Consider the following 25988-nt stretch of genomic DNA (forward strand, 5'->3'; position numbering starts at 1 on the left):
CTTCCTCGCTCCCAACTATGCAAACAGTGAACATACAACAAGTACTTTGAAGTAGCATGAAAACAAGAACAACATTTACATATGACTACATGCACGTGGAAGTCTGTAGGTTGCCATGCGCCATCTTGTCAGCAAAGGTGATCACATCTCGTGACAACTCCACACTATTGAAACAGCAACCACTTTGAACTTTGAAAGCTGATCTGAGGGAACTCCGCTGAATCTGGACAAACAAAAAGACACATATTGATCTCCTCTGAATTTGAAATGTGTGACTGCAAAACACTCGCTTCAGTGTGCTTAGCCTTGCAATTTGCAAAACAAGTAGAGGCACGTCAACATAAAGAAAATAATAAAGTCGTGTCATGCAGACTTGGTACATTCATGTTGCAGGAGTTCATATACTACCTAGGCAGCAGTATAACAAAATGCAACTGAAGAAATGGAAGAAACTGGGTGTATCAGTAGCGACAACCAACAAACTAGGATAGTAGCTCCATACCAGTACAGAAATAATGCACCAAAAAGGAAAGAAAAACAGAACTGGATGCCCCCTCTAATTCATCTTACAGAACTCTGCCAACACACAATCACCTGAAAACTCCTTAAGTTTCAGTCAATCATCTCAACCCCATATGATTTGCTTTCAGATTAGGAGACCAGCCATGATATGAGGGTGGCAGAATGGTTTATAAAGACTAGTAACGCTAAAGAAGAAATGGAAGATGTTGCTCGGGAATACTTTGATGAATTGCTGTCGGCCTCATTTCTGCAACTAGGAGGGAAAGAAAAGGTACATGTACATCATGATATGTTTGCTTACTTTATAATTCACGATCTGCTGTGTGATTTAGCGAAGGAGGTTACTGCAAGACATTGCTTCAGGATTGAGAAAGATTTCACAGGAGAAATTCCTCAAGATGTTCACCATCTTTTTATTGGGACTTATAATAGAAAGATGCTTACTGAGAAGATATCTGGACTGCTGAATTTACGCACTCTTGTCATCAATGACATGACATGGATTAAATCTAACGAGGGGGAAATCCTGGCGAGTATGTTCACTATGTTGACGGGGCTGCAGAAACTGAGGGTACTGAATGTGAAAATACGTATTGATGAATCTGGTGTTGCTACATTTTAGAGGAGCCCAAGTGCATTCAGTTCGTCAGGTGTACTCTGCGCTGCGGGAGCAAGCAAAGCAGTGGTGCGCTGGTGATGTCATGGGGGCAGCCTATCCACCAACTTGTTTCCTACTAATAAACCTTCAAAAAAGAAAATTAGGGACACTCATTCATCTTCAATATGATGCAAAGGCTTTATTGGTTGCAATCAGCGTGTATTGTATTCATCATCAACGAGATCATAACTCTAATAAATACTACTCCACAGTTGTTGAGAAAAAATGTGGCACGGAAATATGCATCAGCTCTACCACAGTTGGTTGACTGAAACTGTTAAATTCATGGTCACATTTCACCCTTACGCAGGGAGCAGCAGCCACTTTAACTGAAGCTACAAAGTACCATGCAAATAAGAACAACATATACACGACTACTGCCTGGTGTACTGCGTTCACCCTCGATGAAACCATAACTCCAATAGCCAAGAAAAAACTTGGCATCATGCTAATATACTTCAGGTACATCTAATAGCACAGTTGTCACTTGACTGGAACTGTTAATCCCATTTGTCACATTCTTAGTCACGGAGCAGCACATTCACGTTACACCATGTTAACTGAATCTAGAGGTAGCATGGAAACAAGAACATAGGTCATAGCCTTGTGTTGCTTGGGTTCTGAATTTTGTTGTCTTATCTTAACTTTGAGTAGGTCATAGCCTTTTCTCACCTGAAATTTGGCCAGTCACCTTGTTGCATTCCTCGGACTAAGACTATAATGAAATTTGAATTAATCTAAATCTTCTTTATGTTTGTTGTTTTTGTAAATAGATGAAAATCATTTGAATAATTAGTTTAAGAAAGATTTGCGTTTTTAAAAAATATTCCCATTATCCAAAAAATTGTTCATGCTTTCATAAAAATTCCGTGAAAATTTAAAACATGCTCCCAATTCTTTAAATTTTCCACACTTAAAAAATATTGAAAATATGTTCCAAAATTTTTGAAAGATTTTTGTGTTTCCAAAAAATGTTTACTAAATAAAAAATTACCTAATATATTCAAAATTTAATAAATAATTCCAAAAAAATTACACTATGTTTGCGTTTTCATAATGTTCCTAAAATTTTATGAAAATGTTCACATTTTAAAATATTCACAAGTTCAAAAAATGTTCATATTTGAAAATATGTGACTGATATTGTCATAGGGCGAATATACCTACCAAATATGACTTTTTTCCAAAAGATGACTACCGCAACAAAGCTAGTCTGAATTATCTTGTCAAATAAAAAGCTAGTGGAAAGAAAGAAGTGATGGGGCCCAGCCCAGCGTAAAGAAAAAAAGAAGAGACCGTTCCGGAGATGAGGCCCGACTCCGACCCCAGGGTTCGCCTGGAAATATATAGCCCGCCTTGTCCCGTTTTCGTTCAGAAGAAGATTCAGCGAGAGAGACAGAGAAATCCCGCAAACCCACAACCAACCAGGAGAGGAGAGGAGAGAAGCGGAGCGGATCCGGCGATGGGTTTCCCCTTGACCCCGTTCCAGACGGAGAAGGAGGAGGCGCCGGTCCTCAAGGCCAAGGCGAAGAAGGCCAAGCCGGAGGTGGCGACGATCAAGGCCAATGTGGAGGTGGAGACCATCACGACGGAGGAGGGGCTCATCAAGTTCATGGAGCTGCTGGAGAAGGAGCAGGCGTTCCTCAAGGCCAAGGCGGAGGCGGAGAAGGAGGGGGCGGGCTGTGGCTCCAAGAGAAAGCCGGTGTTGGAGCGGGACGAGGAGTTGTTGGCGTTCGTCGCGAGGATGGAATCCTTGAGGCCGTTGTACGGGGAAGAGGACGTTTCTGACGGCTACAACTCGCAGGACGACGACGCGAACACCACCTTCGACGACGTCATGGCGCAGTTGGAGCAGCAAATGCAGGCCAACAATGCTCGCTGGCCCTTCTTGGTGGGGGCCTAATCAAATCCCCCTCAAGATGCTGATGGGGTCAGAAGGAGAGCTTCATCACACCAATGCAGCAATGCTATGCCAGTTACCAACCCTGTATCTATCTATCTATCTATCTATCTATATTTCTAGTTGATCCTGTGGACATATGTGGGATTGATCCACCTACCCTGATGCTATTGTTGCGCACCGATGAAGCAATGCAATGTGAGACTGATGATCTATCTAGTAGTAGTATCTATATGTTATCTACTGATGGTATGCTGTTCGTCTGTGATGAGATTGTTTCTGGTGATGCAATGTGATGAGATTTCTCTTGAGCTTCTCTGTGCCCTGCTGGTTGCTGTACATTGTTATATGTTGTGTTGTTTGCCCATGTGATTTTGCTGGAGCAAGCAAACCCTCTCAGGTTTAAGATCCTTTCAATTGCCAGCTTGAATGAATTACTATTTCTCTCCTAGTTTCCATGTCCACATCTACATCAAAGCAGTCACATAAGTCTAGGTTTTGTTTGAAAAATTATTATTGTGATCCAAGGTTCACATCTCAGTGTTATCTACTACTACCTCTCGATCCATAGTTGTTGTTGTCGCTGATTTAATTTACTACAAAGTTGTACTAAATCACCGGCAATTATTTTGGATCGCAGGGAGTAATATTATTGTGACCTCCTGAACCAGCTGGTAGCCATTAATTCGTCTGAGATATGTGTTTGTTCCTGATGCAATGTGTCATTGTCTCTGAGCTTCTCTCTGCTTGCTGGGTTGGATTGTTTCAGCCACACAATTTCTTTTTCTCCTTTCATTTCGCTTGATGACACAACCATTCTTCTCCATGTATTGTAGACTTATAATTTCTTTCTGTGATTTCCCAATTGCCTCCACAAGAGAAGCATGTGAACTTTTCAGCGCAACAGAATAAACATGTCTCACTTCAAGATACACACAAACACAATATGCCTCTGTTTTTTTTCTTTTTTCTTTTTGCTTGATTGCTGTTGTGACATCTGATCAAGCTATGAGGTGATCTGGAACAAGGCATGTGATCAAGGTACGTAGAGACAGAGATGTGTTTGATGAATCAAACCAGACAACACCATGACATGTTTTATGCACGCCGGGCATCCGCTTTAGGCATGACACCAGAGAACAAGGCATCTGCAGGGTACAAGACCCTCTGAAATTTGACCTACGTACCCTGCATCTTCTTGTAGGTAACTAAACACTTCCTTGCCCCTGCAGCTCATGATAGTAGTAGGCCCCTGCAGCTCATGATAGGAGTAGGCCCTTAAATTCGGCAGTATGATGACCACGCACTCATGTTGAACGCATGTGTTGGAAATGAGGTTATTTATGAAATCCTGTTAAATTTTCTTCCGCTTTAGTGCATGGAAAAGCTGGGATGAAGTCGCGGAATGAGTTGAGCTCCTTCTTCACTCTATATTGATTTTCTTGACTAAAACATTGCGTATTTCCCATCGTCAAAACAGGGCATTTGATGTATAATTTGCAAGCTCATTTACATCTGCAGCAAGGTGCTCTAAATTTTCTTTTCATTGCCTAGAGCAAGAAGATCGAATGTTCAGGTTTGGATACCTCTGCTATTTCTGTCGCGCGAATGGACTATTCAATAACCAGAGTTATATTTCTCACGTTCATTTGGTTCAGATCTTTCAGGATGTTATTCTTTATCTGACGGGTCTTGCATTATCCACTACCTGTGCAATGAATGTTGACACTTTCCCTGGATGACATCTTATCAAGCAAAGACTGTTCTTATTTGTGCTCCACAGTTCACTTTTAAATTTGATAAATTGAGTGCATTTATGTCTGAATATGTAGTCGGAAGGGATAGTGAGAGATGTCTGCTCCTGAGAAGGGGGGTTTCTTACTTAGCAAAATGTACTGCTTACTCGTGTTTAGCGACCTTCTCTTTATTCTCGTTACAACGAATGCAAATTTGAGTGTTGATTGTTTCTTTGGAGCAGGTAAGTGCAAATACTATGTGATGTGGTAGTAACCAATGAATGTATACATTGTTGTAGCATCTCTGTTTGGGTGTAGCAAAACAAAAGAAGACCAAAATGTTAATGTACAATGGATCCATACATTACCTGCCTGTATTGTTCGGAACTAAGGAACTACTATTCTTTGTCACACTTCTTTATGTAAAAGTACCTTGGGCATAATACAATTTCATATTCCAGTCTGCAAGTTGTAAGAGCAAATAGTTAAGTATTTCCAGTTTTAAAATGTTTTGAATCATACAAGGGAGGAGTATGCTTGTTTTTGAAATATTATTATTGTGATCTAATGATCACACCTCAGTGTTATCTACTACTCCCTCCGATCCATCGTAGTTGTCACTGATTTAGTACAAAGTTGTACTAAATCTTTGTACTACAGAAAACTACAGAAAATTGCGAATAGAAGGATGCTACAGGATTTATAAAACCAACACGACACTCCTCCCCAATTATGATGATCCATTGGCATAAACAACTTTTTCTTTTGTGTTATCTTTCATATCCCTCGCATGAATGATGAACCTGCATATATTGCCTTTAAGAGTGATGCTTGGATATGAAGGGAACATGAAATCTTGAATATTGTTGCCGACGCCATGACTCGTTTGTGAAGATGTGGCATGGTCAATCCAGTTCTGGTATGAATCCATAGTCCACACTTTTCCATACGATCCCAAGTCTGAAACAGACAAAATAAGGAATCCATGGTCCACATTTGTACATCAGTTTTTAGTTTTTTACACAAGACTAACTGGAGCTTGTTCCTCATTCTATTGATTGCTAAAGTAACAGAGCAAATAAAATGAATACAACATGAGAAACAAAAAATACCCAAGCTTGAAGTTGTTTACCGTATATTGAGGTGCTAGAGATTACACTAAAAACTGTCCAAGAAATAAGCATAAAAAGGTTGCTCAAAATAAATAGTATGGCACGATGGCATAAAGGAATGTCACATAACAATATAGTAAGCCATGCAATTCAGTTTGGATGCTTCTCTAATACTGAAAGCAATAACCAAATATCACTGTATAGTTCTTTCAGAGTAATAAAATGGCGGACTCGCTTCAATATCCAATCCAAATGCACGCATCTGACTCAGAATTGCAAAATGATTAGGTAATTATGCATGTAACCTTAGTTTTCCAGAACACATGCTCATGCATATTAGATATGGAATTGGCAAGATTTAGAGCCGCCTACTTGCCAACACCTTCAAATGTGAGATAAAAAAATATGGAAAAGAATCTTCATGAAACAAAGCTGCATACAATACCGAAACAAGAAAATATCGAGTGGTGATAGAACTCGAAATACAAATGTTAGAGTACGTAATGGGCCTAATGGGCCTGGCCTGACAGTATAGCCCGTTAGTCTTAGGGTTAATTAGAGATAAGGGTCGCTTGCTTAGGGGTCAAGTAAGCCTTGCTTGGGAGTCAAGTAAACCTCTATATAAAAAAAAGGAGATGTCAATCTAATCGAGTAAGAATTAAGAAGGAAATCCCTTCCATCTTGCCCGGCCGTGGACAAAAGGCCCCTGGCCGGCCCTCTCGCGCCCTCCTTCTAGGAGCGCCATAAAAATTTGCTATCAGCTAGCTTCGGTTCGATCATGTCTTCACTGCTGCCCAACTCGTCTCTTCCGCTGCTGGTCACCTCGTCGCCTCCGGCGACCACCACGACGTCGCCCCGCTCCTGCCCGCGCCGGGATCCTCCGTCGCGCCCGCCCCCGCCGTCCTCACCCCAGAGGAGGTGTCCGGGGCGCTGCGGGACCTAACCTAGGCGGTCCAGGAGATCCGCTTGTTATTGGCCGGGTCCTACGGGCCGCACCCGGCTGCGCCACCCATCGCCGCCACCGCGCCACCGTGGCAGCTGCCGCACCAGGCGCCCTCCGCCACGCTCGCCGGGCCACTGCAGCTGCCATCCACCACCACCACCACCTCGCCCTGGCTGCAGTGGGAGCCGTCGCACCTGGTGGCCTCCGCCGCAGCAACCGCTTCTGCTACCCTAGGGCGTCCCCGCCGCGCTCGCCGGGCCGCTGCAGCTGCCATCCACTGCCACCACCGCCCCGCCCTGGCTGCAGTGGCAGCCGCCGCGCGCGGCGCTCCGCTGCAGCAGCCACCGCCGGTCAGCTCCGGCCTTGCATCGACTGCGTCGGCGGGAGTCCCGATCCACCCGATCAAGTTCCCGCTGTCGCCATCACCGCTTCCCTAGGGCGTCCCAATTTAGCAGATCAAGTTCCCGCCGTCGCCGTCACCGCTTCCGGCTTGGATCACTACCCGCCACGTGTCGGTGGCAGTGAGGCTGCAGGCTGTTGCGCGCGGCCTCCTAGCGCGTCGGCGTGTGCGGGAGATGCGTGGTCTGCAGCTGCCGCTCCTTCAAATTGCCCTTCGCTGCGCAAAGGACCTCGATCTCGTCCGCTGCGTCAGGGGTCTTGGCATGCGGTTTCCCCCACGGGAAGTGGGCATGCTGTTTTTCCCACGGGCAGCGACCTCAGAGTCCGCGACATCGGCGGTTGGGGGGCGCACCCCTCCTCGTCATTCTCCATCGCAAGCCCTCCACTCTTCCCTGTGCGGTGCAGACCAACAGTCGTCCGACGGGGAGAAGGCAGGGTGTCACCGGCAGGAGCACACCACGTAGCACCACTGCATTCCGCCACCTGCTGCCGCGAGGGCGCCTCTACTGGTCGCTCTTGCTTGGGAGTGGCCATACACATGCACTCCTTTTGTCCAGGTGGTGTCCATGGGATCCAGGTGGCTGTACACGTGCACGTCCGATGTGCGGATGGTGTCCACTTTTTGATAAGGGGTCCAAAATAAAGCGTTCCAGTCCATTTCAGGTTGAGAGTAATAAAACAAGACGAGATGTAAAATGCTTGTTTTTAGGTGTTAGGTTTGTGTTGCGTCGAGTCATGGTTATAAGTTGGTTAGGCTGCAGCTCGAGGACAAGCTGCATGTCCAGGTGGGGTGTAGTGTTGGAGCACGTAATGGGCCTAATGGGCCTGGGCTGACAGTATAGCCCGTTAGTCTTAGGGTTAATTAGAGATAAGGGTCGCTTGTTTAGGGGTCAAGTAAGCCTTGCTTGGGAGTCAAAACCTCTCTATATAAAGAGAGGAGATGTATCAATCTAATCAAACAAGAATTAAGAAGGAAATCCCTTCCATCTTGCCTGCCCATGGGCAAAAGGCCCCCGGCCGGCCCTCTCGCGCCCTCCTTCTAGCAGCTCCATAACAACAAATAACTCCATGAGAGGCTCATCCATTCTTCACCATAACTGGAGTTTTCTCAGTTTTTTTAGTAATTGTTAGATGCTGAAAGGATTATGTCATCCTAGTGTTAAGGCCTCTAGGGCATTTAAATCTGGTCTTAGTTAAGAAGAGTAGTCCAAAATGATGCCCCGTTGATTAATTCAAGATGTAATTCTGCTAATTTAGAAGTCCGATAATTGGTAATATACACATGTAGGACATGGATTCATATAATGGAACGGAAAGTGCAAAAGAATGTAGTTGATCACTCCAGTATATAAATGGTTTTCTGAACAATATCCTTTTTCTTCACTTCGTCCTCTCTTGCCAGTACATGTTCCAAGATTTGTTGTGCTCATGATTGCTAGAAATATAAATATACAAAGGTAACTAATAAATATTCGTTCAACACTTGTTTTCTGTAAATGTATGTTTGGGCAAAGGTAGAAAGAGATATACAAGGGGAACCTGTTTGTACTGCCTCTAAAAGTATCTCTTATTGTGTCATACATTTTTCTTCCCAGTTTCCGCTGCTTCTAAAGAGATACAATACAAGGTAGATATATAACCACATGCAGTACAGGAGCAAAAACCATCAGTGGATCCCGAATTTACCGTTTATTTTGTCATTACAATTGAAAATTATATGAGATCATGGAAGGTCACTCTTTTTCCAACCTGTAATGTTCAATGCAGTAAGTTGAGATGCAAACTATTGAAGGAAAATCGATTATGTACCTTTGCTATTTTTCTTGTCATGCTTATCGTTTATTGGTGTTGTATAGGCTCTCATTTGGGGCAGACAAAATAATATCTTAGTACACATCATCATCATTTTATTAAAGCAAAAACCAACTAAACTTGCAACTTAAAAATAAGTTTGAAAAATATACCTCAAACTATGCCAGGGATCCATTTTCTGATTCGGTTGATTCATCAATAGCTTCCTTGGACAGATAAAAAAAATCACTCAAAGATGCAGCTGAAACAGGGCCTCCATGTTGTCCAACAGTAATGCGCTCTCGGATTGTTAGAAGGTGTGGACTGCATAGACATCAGCACCATATAATTCCCGTGATTGTGTCGTCTAGTTACTACCAAATGGATTAAATGATACATGGAGCTTGGTGGTATGGTGGAATACCTGGAATAACAGCCCACATTGTATCCTTGCTCCCTCCTGATATTAGATAGGAACGTGGCAGTCGAATCTTTCCCCTTGGTGCTGGTGATATGGACAGCCTACGAACACAATAATAACTTGCAGTGGAACAAATCCATTACCCATTCACCATAAGAATTATGATTGTCTATCACGGGCCACACTTAACTCACCGAAGCGGTGGAGAAGGCGGCGCGTGCGGCCTCGGTCAAAGCCGTCGTCGGAGTCGATCCCCGCGCCGGGCGTCAGACTGGAGCGCTCGTAGTTGCGGATCCGGTCCATGCAGTTCAGGAACTCCACGAGCTGTCCCTCTTGGCCTCCTCCACCAGCCATCGCGGATTGAACCCGGACCTGGGCGTCTGCCGGCAGAACATTGAATCTGAGCCGTGAGATTAGATAACAGACCATAGGAGAAATATAGACTATTGGATTTTACCAGATGATTAGATCGGAGGCTCCAGATTACCCCCGTGTACATTTGTTTAAGTAGAGATTCAGCGGAGTCTTAATCAGATCAGAGTTTTTGATTCGAATTGATCTTGTCATGGCGATGTCAATAGTGTGGAAATCTCGCAGATGTGATTGCGTTGCCCCTACAAGGTGGCAAATGACAATCTACAGAACTCTTGCCCTTTGCGTCAAAAATAAAATAAAATCTACAGAGCTTCACTTGGCAGTGGTTATGTCTATGCCGTTCTCGTTTCATACTACGTTTAGCTTCGGTGAGTGTAATCATCGATGTGGCTCTTCCCTGTACACGATTTTGGTGATGAAATTAAGAGTCCGTATCAGTCTGCAACTGTGGTAAAGCTAGCTTGAAGATATATTTCCAAGTCAATTTTTTCCCTTAATTTTTAGAGTTGCTATAATATCTGACAAGTGACAAAAAGTTTCATGATGGAATTGATGGCTAAAAATATTTCACACTTGGACTGATGACCGGCCCTAGTGTGCACGTGCAGAGAACATGTTGGACTAACAAAATTGAAACATGACAACACACTAGAGGTGTCAAAATGCATGGGGCCTGCAAGACTTGTTTCTACAGAGGCATTATTGGTGTTCTCATCGTTTCCTCTTTTTGTTCCAGAGCGGATGTATTATTGGTGTGCTCATCGTTTCCTCTTTTTGTTCAGCTGTTGGGTTCTCTGTTTTGAAAGTAAATTAGTTGGACGCAAGCTCACTGTTTCTTTCCCGTCGAACAAATCCTTTTCATTTCCTTTGAACAGTAAACTGAAAAACAAAATCTTTTGTACAAGAGAAAGCTAAGCTTAGAGCACGTTTGGTCTTTCGACCGTACGTCTCTTGATTGCACCGCTTACCGAAAACATTACCGACTTTTTGTATGGCTGGGCCGGTTTCCATCGCTTGTTTACGCCGCTTTGCAAAGCTTTAAGGCTGCGTTTGGTTCGGCTTCTAAATTGCCAGTTTCAGTTTATAGGTATTGTCGGCTGCGTTTGGTTGTTTGATATGCCCTCATTTTCAGTTTATAGGTACTGTGTGTATCTCTAAATTGCCGGTTTTATTAATGTAATATAAATTGTACTGTATATAGAAAACTATACCATCAGAACATATGACGTTTGAGTTTTCTCATTGCATATGTTTAAACAGAGAAGATGCATATTACGTTTGTCAAACTACCGATACAGAATATGCATGAGCCTTATAAACAGAGAAGATGCAGTATGAAATTAGGGTACGTACGTGGATATGGAACCTTGAGGTAATCGCAGTACTTAGCATAAAAAGCTTTCGTTGTCACACGAATGTGCACGCTGGTGTAGAGGATCTCAGTAGAAATCCTAATTAAGCTCGGTAATTTTAATGTTTTAGTAGAATAAAATGCAGGTCGAGTTTGAACCACTTTTTTCTTCTTCTTCTTTTGAGAAAATTTGAACCACTTTTTTTTGTATTTCTTTTTGGCTAAGCCGGGCCTGACAAACTGGGCTTGCTATTACCGGCCCAGCCCGAGGAAGGAAAATCAATCAATCAATCGACCTACACGCACGCACCGACGTCTCCTCCCTTTCCCATCCCGTCCAGGGTTTCCCGGCGGCTGACTGCTCCGGCCTACCTCGCCGGCCTCCACGCCCATGGCGACCTGCAAGAAGAAATTGGCGTCGCCTCTGACGGACATCCCCGACCACCTCCTGGATGAGATCTTCCTCCGGCTGCCCACCCCACAAGACCTCGCCCGCGCATCTGCTGCCTGCACCACCTTCCGCCGAATCTCCACCGACCGCTCCTTCCTCCGCCGCTTCCGCTGCCTCCACGCGCCACCACTTCCCGGATTCTTCGACCGCGACGGCTTCCAGCCAGCCCTGCCGCCTCACCCCTCCGCTCCCACCGCCCGTGCGCTCGCCGATTTCACCTTCTCCCTCCTCCCCTCCCGCCGCCGCTGGGATGTGATGTCCAGGACATCCGCGACGGCCGCGTCCTCCTCCGCCCTGGGCCCCAAAAGGGCGAGGAGCCCCCGAACTTCACGGAGCTTGTGGTATGCGATCCCTTGCACCGGCGGTATCTCCTGCTTCCCTCAGTACCTGACTACCTAGCCGCTTCTCTGGACTCCATGGTTCGCAGGCCCCGGTGCGTGCCTTTACTCGTTCCCCTCAGCGAGGAGGAGGCGGCGGTGGAGGAAGATACCGCATTCAGAGTGATTTGGTTCGCGCGCTACAAAACTAGGGTGGCCGCCTTGGTCTTCTCTTGCACCGGACAATGGAGAATTGCTGCATCCAACTATCCAAGGGATGGAGCGATTTGGCCATTAGCACGCGCGAGTCTTCCATGATGTCAAAGTCCCCCTCTCCGTTTGTCTAAAGCCATTATGCTTATGGCTGCTTCTTCTTCGACTGGGTGATGTTCAGGTGGAAAAAGTTGCTAATGCTTGATACCAGGATGATGGAGTTCTCCATTGTTGACCTCCCGCCTGGAAAATGGAGCACGGAAGGTGTAGCCATTGTGGAGGCAGGGGAAGGCAGACTTGGGATGTTTGGTTTGCATGGTGAAATTGCATCTGACCTCAGCTATACCATTGCGTCGAACAAAGGCGAGAGTCCCAGCGAGTGGCAGATGGAGAAGACAATCTCACTAGATTCTGGCTACAAATATTTTATCAGAGGTGCAACAGGGAGGTATTTGCTGTTGACGAGGACAGAAACACTGCCAAACTCATCTCTGGAGAATACACTCTATGGATATTTCTCATTAGACGTCAAGACGTTTCAGCTTCAGAGGGTTTGTATGAAACAATGTAAGCCACTTTTGTTGTTTGAGCCGCCACACGTATATACAAACTTCCCACCATCGTTGTTGCCTTCAAGGACAATATGAAGTGGTAAACTTTCTATGCACCATGTTTATTTCCTTCCCATCATAATTATCAGACAGATTGTCTAATTGAGAGTGTTTTTTTTGCAATTTCAATTCTGGTTTGGTTGATTTAGTGTATTTATTTTCTTGGGCTCATGGAAAAAATATGGAACATAGTCCTGAATTGTTGTCTTGTTTGTTCTGATTGCTATTTTAAGAGAATGAGATTAGTAAGAGAAAGAATCTTGCACACTATGAGTAGCTTATGCATGAGTCCTGATGGAATCACAAAAAACACTAGATCATTGATAATCATCTTCGAGTAGTAGTTTTGATGGCCAGGGAAACGAAGGAATGCAAGAGTAGATCCAGTTTAACAGAGCTCATTTAGTCAAGCAGAGCTCATTTTTACACTTCTCTTTTGATAGGTATAAGGAGTCAGAAAAGCTCTCATTTAGTCATTTTCACATGTATAATTTTATCTTGTGTCCTGTTTTCAGATAAACCTCCATAACTGGTATGGTCACAACTAAGATCCTGAGTCACTGCTCTAAATAAGAATACCTTGTGCTCACAGGCCACTGAAACTAGATTCCGCGATGTTGTTTTTATCTGAAATGAACCTCATAAGATCAAGGAAGTGCTTATCACATACTCCCTCCATTCTAATGAATAAGGCATGCATGCATTCCAAAATTCATCTTTGACCAGAAATTAGAAAATCAATATATATATTTTATGACTTAAAAGTTACACCATTGAAAGCTTCTTCCGAATATGAATACAACAGTATAATTTTTGTCACATACAATTCACATTTGATTGGTCTAATTTATGGTCAAAGTTCAATTTCGAAATGCGTGTGCACCTTATTCATTTGAATAAAGGGAGTAGGCAACTGGAAGCTTTCTTTATTGTGTTAAATCTCCACCATTCTTAGATCCTCATATCATGGCTCTCCTACTCTCAAAGCAAATTATATTTGTTGAGATGATCGACTGAAACTTAAGGTGTTTTTAGGTGATTGTGTATTAGCCATTCTGTAAGTTGAATCAGAGGGGACACCCAGTTCTGATTTTCTTTCCATATTGTGACTCATTTTTGTATTTGGATGGCTGACTAGCACCTAGTGTGTTTGTTTTCTCTACTAATACACCCAGTTTTTTTCCTTGTTTGTAGTAAGAAGATTGCTATACTGCTAGGTGCCTAGGTAGTAGTCCCTCCATCTGGGTTTATTAGGACCCCTCGTATTTGGGGTCAAACTTTGACAATAAATTTTACTGATAAAACATAAACAATATGTCACAATAAATATACCGTTGGAATCCTCTTTGGAATACAAATCCAATAGTATTCTTTTTTTTAGTCAAGGGGCAGCACACTTTCTGCCTTCCACTCATTCACAATCTTCTTTTACAAACAATGGTCCTGATAACATCAGGTACACTATTATACCACAGGACCCAGCATCATGTTCAGCAGATTTTACCAAAACATGGGCTATCTCATTACTACAGTGATTTACATGCTTGAACTTACAAGATAAAAAGATTGATGCTCTAATCTTGATATCTCTGATGATGGCGCCTATTGGGAGTCTGTCAAAGCCTGAACTTTGCACCTTATGTATCAAAGATAAGCAGTCTGAAGCTAGTTCAGTCTTCTGGAAACCTGAGTTCTTGGCGAAGACAAGGGCCTGGCGCAAGGCAAGGGCTTCAGCCACTTCTGGGACTTGCACATGATCCAAAACACCCCGATTTTCTGTCTGCACAGATCCTTGGTGATCACGAACCACGGCGCTATAACCCGCTTGTCCAGAGTGGGCAAAATCGTCCCATAATACTTTTTGTAGCATATAAATCATATAGATGGTCAAAGTTTGATCAAAATTACGAGGGGGCCTAATAAACCCGGACAGAGGAAATATATGATCTTCTGCTGTCCTGCAACATGGAATTACCACTTAAGTTTTTTTCATGACTCATTTATTTATGTTGACTTGCCTCAGTCTGGCTATGTATTCCAACCTTTATTGCAAATTACAATTCTAACACACTAAAGCGAGTCTTTGGAGTCACATGTTCTGAATTTTAGTTGAGATCAATAATCAATATTACCAATGTGATGTATCAGATGACAGCTAGTATATTTGTTCTCGCTGCCAATACCTCCAGTTTCTTTCTTCTTTTTAAGTTAGAAGGTTGTTATACTGCTAGGTGCATATATACTAGTACTAAGGTATAGTATATGAACTCCTGCAACACGAAGGTCCCAATTCTGAAGTTTTTCACGTCTCATTTCTTTGTGGTGACTTGTCTATGTCTGGCTATGCATTCCAACTTCTATTACAAATTCCAATCTAAGCACACTGAAGCGAGTGTTTGCAGTCACATATTGCAGATTCTGTTGAGATTAATATTATCAATGTGACAATGCTACTCTGCAAGACTCTTCTTTGGTGCCTAAACTTGTACCTTATCTGTTCAGGTTCAGATCGGCATTGCTAATTCGAAGTAACAGTGATTTCAATAGCTTGGAGTTCTCTAGGACGTGATCGCCTTGCCTACAAGACAACACGATCTACATTGCTTCACCTGGCGGTAGTCATATCTATGTTTCGGTTAATTAACTGTAACATTAATGTGGACCTTCACTGCCTAAGAACGTGGCATTGAAACTATGAGCTCCTCTAAGTCGACAATTGTGTTAAAAGCTAGCTGTTGTATATTTTCAAGTCAGATTTTTCTTTCTTAATTATTAGTTAGAGTTGCTACAACAGACACAGTCTGACTATTGGCAAAACGGTCAACTGATAACGAAGGCAAGAACAATATAAGCATGCAGCACCAACCTGCAGCTGGAGGGACTCAATTCTCTGTTGTTGCTGCTGTACGGTGCCCTCAGGACACTAAGTTCGGATGACCAGTAGAAGTAACGATAATTTGTTCCTCGTGAAATCTTGAATATGCACAAACTGGGTGGAAATTTTTCTCTGTTGTCTGATCTTTTGTCCCTTTTTCTTCAGATTTGACGGAGTTTTTTTTAACCAGGCATAACCCCTTTTCCGTTACTTAGCATAACGGAAATACATTTTGTTCTGCATCACCATTTCTGAGACAGATTTGACGGAGCTGTAATCTGACCAGCATTCTTGAGTCCATAGTGGTTTGTGATTTCAATAGTGTGCATTTCTCCCACCTGTAATCGCTTTGCTTGCTTACAAGACACACACGACAATCTACAGGGCTTCCCTTTGCGGTGATAATGTCTTTGTTTTTCTTTCTTTGATGCTAAGCAGTGGTGTGGCTGTTCCATGGCTATAAGATTGTCACAATGAAATTAAGGGTTCGTATCAATCAATACCCGTGGTAATGCTAACTGATGTACTCCGTATTTATCAAGTGACCTCTCGAAAACCTAGTTAGACTAATTATAACAAGGGAAATCTAACAAGTGGTCAACCCAACACAAACACTAAAGCACTATACTGTAAGCAGCATGGAGCTGGCGCCGGTTGCTTGTTATTGTTGCCAACAAATCCTCTGGTTAGTTGGGTTGTATATTTGTATGTTTTGTATCATATCGTGCGTGTCAACCTAGGTCCATATGTTGCCTGTCAAAGTCCTTTGGATCACATATGACGTCTTCAACAACCGCTCGTTCAATCAAAAGGCGATAATGGAGATAACTGTTCTCCTCCTTTTTTCCGCGGCTTGAAACGCGATAAGGGAGACAATTTTTTTCCTCCTTTTCTCAGCGGCGGGGACGTGGAGCCTTCTGCACTAGCAACACAAGGATGCAGGGAACCTTGGCTCTCTGCTTTGGCTATTTAGTTTGGGATGTGTTTTTTTAATTTCCCATGGCATCATCTCATTGACGGCCGTACCGACGTTCTAAATAAGGTCTCCCCAGCATTAGCTCCGTTCAGCATCACCCTCTCTGTGTGAAGTCAATGAATCCGTGAGATTTGCCCTTGGTCACTCCCTTGGTGTGGAGTATTTCATTTTTTTTCTAAATGGTGTGGCACTTAGCATCTTCAATGGTGATGTAGTTGTCCATGTACAAGGGAGGACGGGCGGTCTAGGAACATGGATGGTGGCTCGAGGGTGCCAAATCAGGTGGTTTGCCCTGGTGTATTAATCACAAGCGATGAGTTTGGGGTTCAAAGAGCATGGTGATGATCCCCGTTTGACGCGCCACATTGTCATTGACTCTATCGCCTATGACCGTGAGCTTCTTCTTTGATTCACAAAGCCCTTTAGTGGCACGATGCTCCATGCATCATGTCCGATGACAACGGGTGATGGTGATTATAGTTGCAAAACACCCTATGGTTTTTTATTATTTTTCTAGGGTGTTCTATAAATATTCCAACATAGTGTCGTCTTCCAGATGTTTTTCGTGGTTTCCACATGTATGTGTTGCACGGTGACATGTGTTTAACAGATGCATGATAATTCTTAGAAAAGGAGAACAAGTGGAGACACAATGAAGACTAAATTCCAGAAAGATTCTTAGAGGCTAGCAGAAAACCTTCATACTGCCCTAGTTTGGGTGGTTTCCAATTTTAAGATTCTAGTATTTCCACCGCAAAACACACACTAGCATTTCCTCGAGGGTGAAAGAACATGCGGTGCCCCCATGTTTGGTTTTGGTAATTGATGACAATCTCTATGGACTAATGGTTTCCTTGAGTTATATTTGAAGGTTTTGTCCATAGACTTTTCTTGGAGTGCATGTGTTGATTTCAAGGAGAGTTTGTGTCGACCAAGGTGTTATTCAAGGAATTATCCAAAGATTGGTCATGTGAGAGTTGAGCTTATTGCAAGCATGTCTTGAAGAAGAAGATTGTGTGATCATTCATGTCTACCTTCAAGACATCATTCAAATGAAGAGAATTGGAAAGGTTCAAGGTTGATCAAGACTAAGTCAAGAGTGAATCAAGTTGATCAACTCACAAAGCGCAGAAGATGTACCGAGAGGGATCAAGTGATCCCATGGTATGGTAAGAATTGTCAATTACGCTTTGTGTACTAACCCATGGTCTTCGTGAGAGTTTCTTTGTGGGGTTAGGTTGCGGTGTGCAAGTTCAAGTGGAGCATCACGAAGAGATCAAATGCTTGAAGCTTGCCGTCCTTTGTGGTGACAATGGACTTGTGAAGATGTGCGGAAGAAAGGCTCACCTATAGTGGAGTATGGGGGAGCAATCAACTAGTCTTCATCGAGCCAACACAATCAAGAAAGGTGGTCCAACTTGAGGAAGTCAAGATCGTCATCATCTAGCTCAAGTGGACCATGTGCAAGGCAAAGGTTTGCCCTTGATAGGTTTTCTATTTTACCGGTCTCATGATGGTAGTTGGGAGACCGGGTTATAGGATCGATTGCCGTACTATCAAGGGGGGCTCTCGATGAGTAGCTTGATCGTATCGTTCGTTGAGAGCTCAAACCATTGCATCCTTGCATCATCTTTCTTGGTTCTTGTTTGGTTCTCTTTGAGAGTCTTAGAGCTTATGGTCATCTTGATGACAAGCTCGAGTTCATCGAAAACGGAGTTCACATGCATCTTCTATGATGTTTTTGATGTTGGAGGTTTTGCCGGTTCTTCTCGGTTGGAGGTTCACTCCTCTATTTGTTGGCATACCTCCCCTGCCTCTTCTTACTATATCCAGTCGCTGTTTTGATGCTACTCGTCGTCTTGTTTCCAACAAGTTTGAGTTTGCTCAATTCGGAGCTCATATGCAGAAGTTATGGCAGTTCTGGTTTTCTTGAGAGTGGTTTTTGTCTGGTCCCAGCGGTAGTACCGCGTGCCCCAGCGGTAGTACCGCTTGGAGCTCTCAGCCGTTGTACCGCTGCTTCCGGGCGGTGGTATCGCCAACTTGCTCAGCAAAGTCTTGGGCGGTTGTTCCAGCCAGGCACCGCCCAAGTACCGGTCAGGCCTCTGTTTTGATGCGGTACTTGGGCGGTGGTGGCCCGGTTGGTCCGGTCGTACCGGTACCACCAGTGTCCGGAGCGGTTCTATCGCTCAGGACTTAGCCGCCCGAGCGCTCAAGGCCATGCGGTTGCACCGGTCCGGTACCGCTCGACTACCGCACTCAGGGGTGACTCCCTTCTGTTCCTATGCGGTGGTTGAGCGGTGGCTGGGCGGTTGGTCCGGTTGTTCTTCTCAACCGGTGCTACCGCCTGGTCGCCCGATTGTACCGCCTGGTAGGGTTCTGCACGTATACTGTGAGTTCCGGTTGTACCGGGACCAGGAGCGGTAGTACCGCTCGTGTGCGGGCTGAGCACATAACGGTTGGATTTTCCCCCTCCTATAAAAGGGGGTCTTCTTCCCCTTTGACCCCAACCTTTTGAGCTCGTGTTCTTCCCCCATTGTTGACCTTCTTTGAGCTTGCTAACTCTCAATCCCTCCATGGATTTTTGCTAGTTTTTGAGGGAAAAGAGAGAGGAGATCTAGATCCACATTTCCACCAATCACTTTCTCCTCTATGTGAGGGGAACCCCTTGGATCTAGATCTTGGAGTTCTTGGTGTTCTCCTTCTTGTTCTTCCTCTCATTTTCCTCCCTAGCATTAGTTGCTCCGGTGGGATTTGAGAGAGAAGGACTTGGGCACTCTGTGTGCCCTTGCCATTGCATTTGGTGCATCGGTTTGAGTTCTCCACGGTGATACGTGGAAGTGAAGTTTGAGAAGCTTATTACTCTTGGGTGTTTGGGCACCCTAGAGCTTGTTCCTCTTGGGTGCCTTGGCGCCCTAGACGGTTGGTGTTGTTCGGAGCTCAATCATTGTGGTGTAAAGCTCTGGGCAAGCGTCGGGGTCTCCAATTAGGTTGTGGAGATCGCCCCGAGCAATTTGACGGGTACCGGTGACCGCCCCCAAGGGTTGCCAAAGTGTACGGGTTCGGTGACCACCCCCAAGGGTTGCCATTTGTACGGGTTCGGTGACCGCCCTCAAGGGTCCCTTCGTGGAATCACGGCATCTTGCATTGTGCGAGGGCGTGAGGAGATTACAGTGGCCCTAGTGGCTTCATGGGGAGCATTGTGCCTCCACACCGCTCCAAACGGAGATTAGCATCCGCAAGGGTGTGAACTTCGGGATACATCGTCGTCTCCGCGTGCCTCGGTTATCTCTTACCCGAGCTCTTTACTTATGCACTTTACTTTGTGATAGCCGTATTGTTTCTTGTCATATATCTTGCTATCGCATAGTTGCTTATCTTGCTTAGCATAAGTTGTTGGTGCACATAGGTGAGCCTAGTTGTTTTAGGTTTTGTGCTTGACAAATTAACCGCTAGGTTTATTCCGCATTTGTTCAAGCCTAAATCGTAATTATTTTAAAACGCCTATTCACCCCCCCCTCTAGGCGACATCCACGATCTTTCAGAGGGAGGCCGCCGATTCTGCTTCAGACGTGACATATTTTCTTGGTGAGTTTCCTTTACTTGCCTTCTTGCGTTTTTTAGGAGTAATATAGGCTGGAGGCGGTGACGGGACAGAGCCATTAGTGCCAAATTTATCTCCACCCCCCCCCCTCGATGTTGATACTGACATTCTTGACTAAACCGTTGCCCCTTGTTTGGGCTCACCCTCCTTGCCAACATTCATGTCGAGCCTTTTCATATCCCGAATTTTTATCTCGCTTGGTTCTATGCCATCTCCATCCTTCACCTCCTGCTATTTTCATGGAGCTTTGAGCTGTATCAACGGTATCTTCTTCCTCCCCCAAACCTATATCTTCGGAGCTTCTTTTTTCATGGGATTCCACCACGATCGCGTCCTCTACATCGAGAGCAACCCTGTGAGGAGCTCATGCCACCGCGACCACCACCCTGGGAGACCCGGGTCTTCCTTCTCTTTGCCACCAACCATTTGCCCCATTGTATACTATCAATCCGCTGTCGTTGGATTCCTCCTTATCATGTCCTAGCAAACCGCAAACCTCGCAGAAGTAACTGATTTGTTTTCATACTCCACATCCAGAAACAATCTTTATCTAGCCAGGTTTAACGAAGTTCATCGTATCAAGGGCTCGCTCACTTCAATCTTCACCCCTACTTGCACATAATTGCTCTCAAAGTACCACGTAGGGGTCAGCTCAACGCTCTGCACCGTCCCAATTCTCCGAGCTAATTGGTCTGTAATCAGATCTTTGCTATATAAATCTGGAATCTTATGTATTTGTGCCCCACAACGAGACCCTGCCAAGATTTATTGTTTTCGGCACCTTTTCCCCACCAAAATATTCAAGCAACACCATGAGACCACGGAAGATCCAGGGCTCTTGAAACATCACCCTCTTACAGTCTTCAAGACAAAAGATCTAGACCACAGAAAGATTGTCCTCTACCTCTCTGATCTCTGGCTCATGGGCTAGGTTCTAGATGAATATTAATGTTTCCTTGAACACTGCACTGCTGAAGTTCTTGGTGGTGTGTACCTTCGCCACCTCCATCTAGCGGGGTGATTTGGCCATCTCGTTGGTCTCCTCAAGCCCCACGCACATGCCATTAAGTTCCCCTTCATGCAACCTCATCATCCTCAAAGCATCCTCCAGACCCCCCTCAGATTGCTTCTCCTTTCCTCTCACTGCCCCTCATGAACTCGAACTAGAGCTGCCATGACAACACACTTGAAAGCACTGGCGGAGCTTAGATTGATTCCTTGGGCGGGCCAGTCTTGAGAAGAAAGCATATAGAAAACAAATGGGCCAGGCCACTTGGCAGGCAGGTGGGCAGTGTTTCAGCTAGGCAGGGCGGGCCAGAGCACGGGTTGGCCCCAACATAGCTCCGCCACTGCTTGAAAGCCTTCAAGGGCAACGAACGAAGATGCAATCACTCGGGTGCTGTCCACAACAAAGACCAAGGCCAGGCGAACGGGACAACCGTTCCCGTAGTCAGCCCAAGAATCTGCACGACGAATATCGAAGGTGGTGAGCAAACAGTAGGAACAACTCGACGCCGACATGAGGTACCGACGGAGTAGGCTAAACCCTAATCGCCTGGATAGGGTAGTGTTGATATCTACTAGTAGCTTCTTGAACAAGTGGAGACACGTTGAAGATTAAATCCTAGAATAATTTGCAGAGGCCAGTAGAAACCTGGTTTGGATGGTTTCCAATTTAAACACTGTAGCATTTCCAGCGCAAAAAAAGAAAGAGAGAAAAACTCTAGCATCGTTACAAGCCCACTTCGGTAGCACAAAGGAAAAAAAATCACTCTCCCCCAACTTCAGCCCTCGTTCTGGGGAACATTAATGATCCAACCGTCATTGAAGCATTGGCTTGTAGGGAGGGCTTAGCCCTTGCTGCTGACCTGAACCTTGCAAGCATTACTATTGCATCAGATTGCCAAACGTTAGTGACTGACATTGATCAAGGTTCGAGTGCTGCAAACGGTGCAATTGTGCGGGAGATACAAGGAAGGATGGGCCATTTTACCGGCTGTCTTATTATTCACGAACGGAGAAACTTCAATTTTGAAACCCACAATTTAGCAAAACACGCTTCTTCTTTAGATTTTGGTCGTCGTGTTTAGCTGGATCTCCCTTATGATCCTCTGAATGTACCTGTAAACATTGCTGTTACTGTTTAATAAAGCGCATGTTTTGCCTTAAAAAAAAAGCAGGCAGCCGCACACATCCGCCGCCGCCGGCACCTCCACTAGGGTTCCCGGCGGCCACCTGCTCTGCCGACCGGTCAGGAGATGGCGTCACCACTGACGGACCTCCCCGTCCACCTCCTGGCCGAGATCTTCCTCTGGCTGCTCGACCCGGCTGACCTCGCCCGCGCCTCCGCGGCCTGCGTCACCTTCCGCCGGCTCGCCACCAACGGCTCCTTCCTCCGCGCCTTCCGCAGCCTCCACGCCCCGCTCCACCTCGCGCTCCTCAACCTCGGCGGGTTCCACCCAGCCCTCCCGCCTCACCCCTCCGCGCCCACCGCCCGCGCGCTCGCCCTCGTCGCCGACTTCAAGTTCTCGTTCCTCCCCTCCCACCGCCGATGGATCGTGTGGGACGTCCGCGACGGCCGCGTCCTCCTCTCCCGCAAGATCACAGAAGATGGGCAGCCCCGAGTCTTCCCGGAGCTCGCGGTGTGCGACCCCTTGCACCGGCGGTATTTCCTGCTTCCCCCAGTACCTGACGACCTAGCCGCTTCGGTGGAGCACAGGCTCCCCCACCCTTTCCTCGCTCCCATCGGCGAGGAGGAGGCGGCACCCACGGAAGAGACGGCATTCAGGGTGATCTGTTTGGCACCTGGCAAAACTAAGCTGGCGGCCTTCGCCTTCTCTTGGAGCACAGGACAATGGCGAGATGCTGCATCCAAGTATTTGAGTGATTTGGGCCTTGCCATGGGTGACTCGGACATGATGTCATGGATGAACCCTTTTTATCTCAGGCGCCATTATGCTTATGGTTGCTTCTACTGGGACTTTCTCGTGGTCAAGCGGAACCTGTTGCTCGTGCTTGACATCAGGAGGATGGAGTTCTCCATTGCAGAACTACCACCCGGAGAATGGTATAGGAAAGGTGTAGCCATTGTTGAGGCAGGGGAAGCCAGGCTTGGGATGTTTGGTCTCCGTGGTGAAAATGAAATTGCATCTGATCTCAGTTATGCCATTGTGCGAAACAGCGGTGAGAGTACCAACCAGTGGCTGATGGAGAAGACAATCTCACTAGATTCTGGGTACCACTATTTTATCAAAGCTGTAACAGAGAGGTGTTTGCTATTGATGAGAACAGAATCCCTGCGAGGTTCACCTATAGAGAAGCCACTCCTTGAGTATTTCACAATGGACATCAACACATTGCAGCTTCAGAGGGTTTGTGCGAAACAATTCATGCTTAGGCTGGCGCCGTCAAGCATATATGCCTACTTTTTTCAAACCGGGATATATACCAACTTTCCACCATCGTTGTAACCTCCACGGACAGTATGAAGTGGTAAAATTTCTATTCCATGATTCCATCCTTGTTATCTCCTTCCCTTTGTAATCATCGCACAGCTTATCTAATTCTTGATTGTTCATTACTACAATTGATTATTCTTGTTTACATGATTTATTAATATTTGTTTTCTTGTGTGTGTGTGTGGGAAAGCTAAGCATGCTTGAGAGCATATTTGTGTTCTGTTATCTTGTTTGTTCCAACTGGCATTTTAATTGAATGAGGTTGGTAAGAAAATAATATCTTGGACATTGTGAGTAGCTTATGCACGAGTCCTGATGGAACCAATTATTTCCAATGTAACATAGAAGGAATACAAGTTTGGATCCAGTTTACCTTGGATTGTTTCACCTCAAGAAATTTCATTGAAGTCAAGGACAACTCATTTTGTACATTAGTATTCTTTTGATAGATATACAAGTAGGGAGAAAAGTTTCCTTTTAATCATTTTCGCATGTATAATTTATTAATTTTATGTTGTGATGTTATTTAGAAATCTGCATAATTTGGTACGGTCAGAAACAAGATTCTGAGTTACTGTTTTAAATACTAAGAATAGCTTATGCTCACAAGCTGTTTTATCTGAAATCAACCTCAAGGGAGTGCTTATTGCTGCACAGGCAACCAAAATTCTTGTTTATTTCAGTCAATCTCGACCACCTTTAGATCCTCGTGTCATGGTAGTTCTCCTGAATTTTAAAGCAGATCAAATGGGTGAGATGATTGACTTAAACTTTCCCTTGGAGGCACAACAGCCTGTTTCTCCGAGAAACCTGGAAAGCAAATGGTTGGTGTGTAAAGTAAAAGCAAGGGGAAATAGTACTTTGTCGTGAAAACATATTCACAATCCTGCTGTTAGCACCACCATCATCATTCTTATTTCTAAGTAAAACAAAAGGGAAATTCATATGGTCTTATGTACTAGCCTGCAATGGCAATGACAGGCTAAACTTTCAGTATAACATATTGCTGTACATTTGATTTATCAGCTACTGAACAAGCTACTTACTTGAATTAGGAGTTCCTCACGCCAACAGCCAGCTCCCTGGTAGAACGTCACACCAATACTCTGAAAACTTTGCTGTCCTCAGGTGGTTTCAGGTGCTTGTGCATTAGCAATTCAACGAGATGAATCTTGTATTTGTTTCCTTTCTGTGAGGCCCTTTTGTACTGGGATCGATGGCAGACAGCACCTAGTGTGTTGGTTCTTGCTACCAATACACACCAGTTTCTTTCATTTTTTCAGTTGAATTTTGCTATACTGCTAGGTGCCTAGGCAGTATATGAACGCTGGAACATGAATGTACCAATTCTGCGTGACTCAAGTTTTTCATGAATCATTTCCTTTATTATGTTGGCGTGCCTCTGTCTGGCTATGTATTCCAACCTGTATTTCAAATTACAAGGCTAAGCACACTGAACTGGGTGTTTTGCAGTGACACATTTCAAATTCAGCTAAGAGCAGTATAGCAATTAGATACTCCCTCCGATCCAAAATAAGTGTTGAAATTTGAACTAAAACAACAACACTTATTTTCGACCGGAGGGAGTACTACATAAGCGCGTATAATTTGTTCATTTAATAGGTCGTAAGATCTCAAATATGTGTACAAGTTGGACCCAAGTTTCTTCTCTGGTATCTAAACTTCTGTCCTTTTGTTTGTCCAGATTCAGTGGAGTCGCCAACAGATCAGCTTTTCTGAGTTCAGAGTGGTTGCTGTTTCGATACCATGGAGTTGTCACCAGATGTGATCCAGCTTGCTGACAGGCTGGTGCATGTCAATCTCATATGTGAATGTTGTTCTTGTTTTCATGCTACTTCAAAGTATTTGTTGTATGTTTACTGTTTGCATTGTTAGGGGCTTGGCGGCGAGGACAGGGCAGCTCAATCACTTCTCAACCCAAAAGTGATTATGTGTATATGTGTGTTTGGTTTGGTTCTTGTGGCATTGATTTGAGCTTGCGAATGTGAGCAAAACAAAAGGAGCCACAGACAATGAAATTAGCACGTTCAGTCAGTCAACAATTGTGGGAAAAACAAGATTTTTGTTTTCAAGTACATTTCGACTCAATGAGTCTATCAATGTATTCATGTACATTTGCAGGTCATATCCTTCTTTTAAACACATTTTTAGCCAAAGGCAGCAGCCCAAAACTTGGACTCCGGCACTGTCCACTTCACGCCTTGGACTCTGGCAAGGCAATGTTTTTCTTCCCCCTTTTTGATGAAATGGCAAGGCA

The 25988-nt window shown here is 44.7% G+C and overlaps 3 protein-coding genes and 1 pseudogene across 3 annotated transcripts in view; 3 read left to right on the plus strand and 1 right to left on the minus strand.

Annotated features, from left to right (window-relative positions):
* LOC125526469 (putative disease resistance RPP13-like protein 1) overlaps positions 1–25988 on the minus strand; it is a 45047-nt gene that overhangs the window by 15628 nt on the left and 3431 nt on the right. The window lies entirely within an intron of this gene.
* LOC147961872 (uncharacterized) lies at positions 2627–3396 on the plus strand. The gene has a single exon (XM_087537106.1). It carries the CDS (start codon positions 2643–2645, stop codon positions 3081–3083), a length of 441 nt encoding a protein of 146 aa, XP_087393232.1. The 5' UTR covers positions 2627–2642; the 3' UTR covers positions 3084–3396.
* On the plus strand, positions 11538–13738 carry LOC125525226 (uncharacterized; annotated as a pseudogene).
* On the plus strand, positions 22483–25838 carry LOC125519405 (uncharacterized). Its single transcript, XM_087535223.1, has 2 exons — positions 22483–23744; positions 25416–25838. Exon 1 carries the CDS (start codon positions 22511–22513, stop codon positions 23720–23722), a length of 1212 nt encoding a protein of 403 aa, XP_087391349.1. The 5' UTR covers positions 22483–22510; the 3' UTR covers positions 23723–23744; positions 25416–25838.

Source organism: Triticum urartu, chromosome 7A (genome assembly GCF_056163025.1).
Source record: "Triticum urartu cultivar PI428250 chromosome 7A, HENAU_Tu73, whole genome shotgun sequence".
NCBI classification, from domain to species: Eukaryota; Viridiplantae; Streptophyta; class Magnoliopsida; order Poales; family Poaceae; genus Triticum; species Triticum urartu.

Coding starts and splice junctions, on each gene's coding strand:
- LOC125519405 (XM_087535223.1), top strand. CDS start 22,511: ATGGCGTCACCACTGACGGACCTCCCCGTCCACCTCCTGGCCGAGATC.
- LOC147961872 (XM_087537106.1), top strand. CDS start 2,643: ATGGGTTTCCCCTTGACCCCGTTCCAGACGGAGAAGGAGGAGGCGCCG.